We start from the raw sequence: 3,863 nt of genomic DNA, 5'->3' as shown, positions 1-3,863 counted from the left end.
TTTAGCATATTGATTATTAAAAAAACTAGTAATCGTATATATGTATATATTTGACTGCAATAAACATGAAATGCTTTGCAATTATGAAAATTGTAGAATGTAGACTATTATTACGTTCAAGAAGATTTAGCCTTAAGGGACTATACAAATTTAAGCGATTTTGGGAAATTTTTTTTTTTTTTTTTTAAAAAGTATTCCATTGAATGTTTTTAAACTCTACTGGACGTATTTGCCTATAAATGAACTGTGTAAAAAATAATCTTTTCGTACGCAGAAAACTAAAGGCGACCAAGTTATGCCAAGTTATCTCCCAACGGCAAAAAAAAAGTGCCTCGACTATTGACTGCATACAGTTCGCTAGGGTCGCCTGAAATGAAAAGAGACCTTGTAATTTTAATATGATATTTTTGAAGGTACAAACTTTCGATAAATGCAAAGAAAAATTTCGATTTTTTTTCCGAAGTTCCACACTGATAGACCACCCTTAAAAAAACATATGATTTCTCTTTCTATACTCTAATCGTTTTTGTAATGACAATTACGATCGAACCAAAATTATGTGTAACACGCATCTGTACTTACCTTTTTTAAATGATACACGATAGAAAAATTCGTAATAATGTCCAATTCCTGTGAATTTTTCGGGACGGAGTACAGTCGCAGTTATACGAAGCACAAGCTGAAACCGACAGAACTGTAAAAACGAGATATTATCAAGGCTGTTGAGTAACCGTGCGATTAAGAATTGCGGTTAAGAATTATTGGAACGATATCTTTTTCAGTATCCGTCAAAAGAATTATTTCGAGGAGCACTTGGAAGAAGGAGAAATCGACCCGTACACGGCATCGATTCCTAGTCGATTGGACGAAGCTGCTCAACAGTTGGTTTACAAGCATATACTTGATAATCTACGATCCGTTTATCAAATCTCCTACAAGCATCCTCGTAAGTTGACGTATGAGTAAAATAAATTTTTTATCGAACCTGCTTTTTTTATTGAGAACTAGGGAAATTGAACAAAAATGACGTAATGCAGGAGGCGACCGCGACGAGAAGGAGACAGAGGAGAAGGATCTACAAAGCGAATTGCTAGCGTACATTAACCATTTATACTTTAATCCTCACAATGAAAAGGTGCTCGCACCTCCGATAACTGCAAAACGAAGTAGGCAGAATAAAATTTATTACTTTGTCATTATAAAAAATCCATTGAATGTTTTTAAACTCTACTGGACGTATTTGCCTATAAATGAACTGTGTAAAAAATAATCTTTTCGTACGCAGAAAACTAAAGGCGACCAAGTTATGCCAAGTTATCTCCCAACGGCAAAAAAAAAGTGCCTCGACTATTGACTGCATACAGTTCGCTAGGGTCGCCTGAAATGAAAAGAGACCTTGTAATTTTAATATGATATTTTTGAAGGTACAAACTTTCGATAAATGCAAAGAAAAATTTCGATTTTTTTTCCGAAGTTCCACACTGATAGACCACCCTTAAAAAAACATATGATTTCTCTTTCTATACTCTAATCGTTTTTGTAATGACAATTACGATCGAACCAAAATTATGTGTAACACGCATCTGTACTTACCTTTTTTAAATGATACACGATAGAAAAATTCGTAATAATGTCCAATTCCTGTGAATTTTTCGGGACGGAGTACAGTCGCAGTTATACGAAGCACAAGCTGAAACCGACAGAACTGTAAAAACGAGATATTATCAAGGCTGTTGAGTAACCGTGCGATTAAGAATTGCGGTTAAGAATTATTGGAACGATATCTTTTTCAGTATCCGTCAAAAGAATTATTTCGAGGAGCACTTGGAAGAAGGAGAAATCGACCCGTACACGGCATCGATTCCTAGTCGATTGGACGAAGCTGCTCAACAGTTGGTTTACAAGCATATACTTGATAATCTACGATCCGTTTATCAAATCTCCTACAAGCATCCTCGTAAGTTGACGTATGAGTAAAATAAATTTTTTATCGAACCTGCTTTTTTTATTGAGAACTAGGGAAATTGAACAAAAATGACGTAATGCAGGAGGCGACCGCGACGAGAAGGAGACAGAGGAGAAGGATCTACAAAGCGAATTGCTAGCGTACATTAACCATTTATACTTTAATCCTCACAATGAAAAGGTGCTCGCACCTCCGATAACTGCAAAACGAAGTAGGCAGAATAAAATTTATTACTTTGTCATTATAAAAATCTAGATCGATTCTACACGTTCATCTTTGAAATCTCATTAAGATCCGTCTATGTATTCTTGAATAATTTAGTGCTTGGCTACATGAGGCACAAATTTCTACACGGAGATTTGTCGATGTACCAAGATACTTTCGGTCGCACAGGAGCGACGGTAATGTTACAAGAACACGAGAAGAAGAAAAAGGCGAGCGAAATAGCGGGAACATTGAAGAATACACACGGATTTAAAATTAAAAGACACGAACTTTGCGTAGACATGAATTTCGAAGATTAGGAAGTAGTTAGGAAACAGGATTTTATATCCCATTTCGCCTGCACAGTTTCGAAGATATATCCACTGTTGGAATAATCTAAACCTATCTTTTCCCAAAGTTAGCTCATCGTCTTGGAAACACGATCGACACGATTAAGGACAAATGAATGTTTTTATAACTTTGATAGAAAGTACAACATAAAAGTACAACACGATAAGTATAACCACCGAGGAGATACTTATTGTTTGGTCTCTAAGAGTAATGTGAAATAGGTTCTCCTGCATTTCTGATTACCTATTTTACTACATTGAAATATTAATGGTTCAAAAGAAAACTAAACGTTTTAACGTATCGATGGAACTGATAATAGTTGATTGGATTTGAATAGGGATCCTTAAATCAGAGCTTCAGCGCGGTTACAAAAACCCACATTTGAGTTCCACGTGGCGCCATCTAGCGTTCATGAGTGCGAACTCGCATGGCTCCAATATCTGCGGCTGTATTTCCGAAATGTCCCGTTTTTCGAATTGGCTGAAATTTTGAAAATAAGTTCTTTTTTTATAAAAATCATGATTGCGAGAAGGATTTTTGGCGACCAGAAAAATTTTTTTTTTAATATTTAGGTATCATTATCTATGTTACCGACGTAGTCAACCGCGGGAATATGAAATATAGCTTTGAAAGCAAGTTGAAGAATCTACTATTTTCAATCGTCAGGTTAGGTGTATGCAACAAATTAAGAAACAATCAAATTATAAGCACCGAGGAGAGATTACTAAAGAGTGGCAGCCCTTGTGTAAACGCGCGACCTGAGAATAGGGCCCAATGGGGTTCAAACCGGCAAGGTAGATTTATGAAATCCTACAGAATGACTGCTTCAGCGTGTACCGACGTTCAGACTGGTTCAGACCACCGAGAAGAGTAATGAGAGTAGGAGAGATTATTCTCAAGAAACATCGGTGACTATGAACGTCGATACACGCCGAAGCAGTCATTCTGTGGGATTTCATGAATCTACCTTACCGGTTCGAGCCCTCCCGTGCCCTTTTTTGGGGCCGCGTGTTAAACAGGCGTTGCCACTCTTCAGTAATCTCTCCCATGATGTAAAAACATAAGGTGTGTTCTTCCGGCGTGTTCAAATGTGTCGCTGTTTGCGCCTTCCACTCATCGGCCATATTGGAAGTACGATGATCTATTGTTTATTTCAAACACGCATATATATTACTCTCCGAGAACCTAATTTTTGACATGTTTACGATTTTTAAATTCGCTCTGTTTTAATATGAAGTGTGATTGGTTAGAAATCCAAAATGGCCAACGAGTGGAAGTGTCCGTGTACAGATGGATGTTCAAATGGATGCGCAAGAACACACCTTATGTTTTTACATCATGG

General features: G+C 36.9%; 2 protein-coding genes across 2 annotated transcripts; both read left to right on the top strand.

Annotated features, from left to right (window-relative positions):
- Positions 1-601: 601 nt before the first annotated feature.
- LOC108631398 (uncharacterized) lies at positions 602-1,293 on the top strand. The gene is made up of 4 exons (XM_018035273.2): positions 602-696; positions 783-946; positions 1,038-1,166; positions 1,286-1,293. The coding sequence occupies exons 1-4, from the start codon at positions 620-622 to the stop codon at positions 1,291-1,293; spliced, it is 378 nt and encodes a 125-aa protein (XP_017890762.1). The 5' UTR covers positions 602-619.
- A 337-nt stretch (positions 1,294-1,630) lies between these two features.
- On the top strand, positions 1,631-2,490 carry LOC108631397 (uncharacterized). The gene is made up of 4 exons (XM_018035258.1): positions 1,631-1,707; positions 1,794-1,957; positions 2,049-2,177; positions 2,288-2,490. Exons 1-4 carry the CDS (start codon positions 1,631-1,633, stop codon positions 2,488-2,490), a joined length of 573 nt encoding a protein of 190 aa, XP_017890747.1.
- The last annotated feature ends 1,373 nt before the right edge of the window (positions 2,491-3,863 follow it).

The sequence above is a fragment of the Ceratina calcarata genome, unplaced genomic scaffold (assembly GCF_001652005.2).
Source record: "Ceratina calcarata isolate Rehan_Ccalc_2016 unplaced genomic scaffold, ASM165200v1 scaffold147.2, whole genome shotgun sequence".
Lineage (NCBI taxonomy): Eukaryota > Metazoa > Arthropoda > Insecta > Hymenoptera > Apidae > Ceratina > Ceratina calcarata.
The sequence above is the reverse complement of the archived record's forward strand: the minus strand, read 5'-3'. Positions and strand labels throughout refer to the sequence as shown.

Coding starts and splice junctions, on each gene's coding strand:
- LOC108631397 (XM_018035258.1), top strand. CDS start 1,631: ATGTCCAATTCCTGTGAATTTTTCGGGACGGAGTACAGTCGCAGTTAT. Junction 1,708..1,793: donor AAGCTGAAACCGACAGAACT/GTAAAAACGAGA, acceptor TATCTTTTTCAG/TATCCGTCAAAAGAATTATT. Junction 1,958..2,048: donor AATCTCCTACAAGCATCCTC/GTAAGTTGACGT, acceptor GACGTAATGCAG/GAGGCGACCGCGACGAGAAG.
- LOC108631398 (XM_018035273.2), top strand. CDS start 620: ATGTCCAATTCCTGTGAATTTTTCGGGACGGAGTACAGTCGCAGTTAT. Junction 697..782: donor AAGCTGAAACCGACAGAACT/GTAAAAACGAGA, acceptor TATCTTTTTCAG/TATCCGTCAAAAGAATTATT. Junction 947..1,037: donor AATCTCCTACAAGCATCCTC/GTAAGTTGACGT, acceptor GACGTAATGCAG/GAGGCGACCGCGACGAGAAG.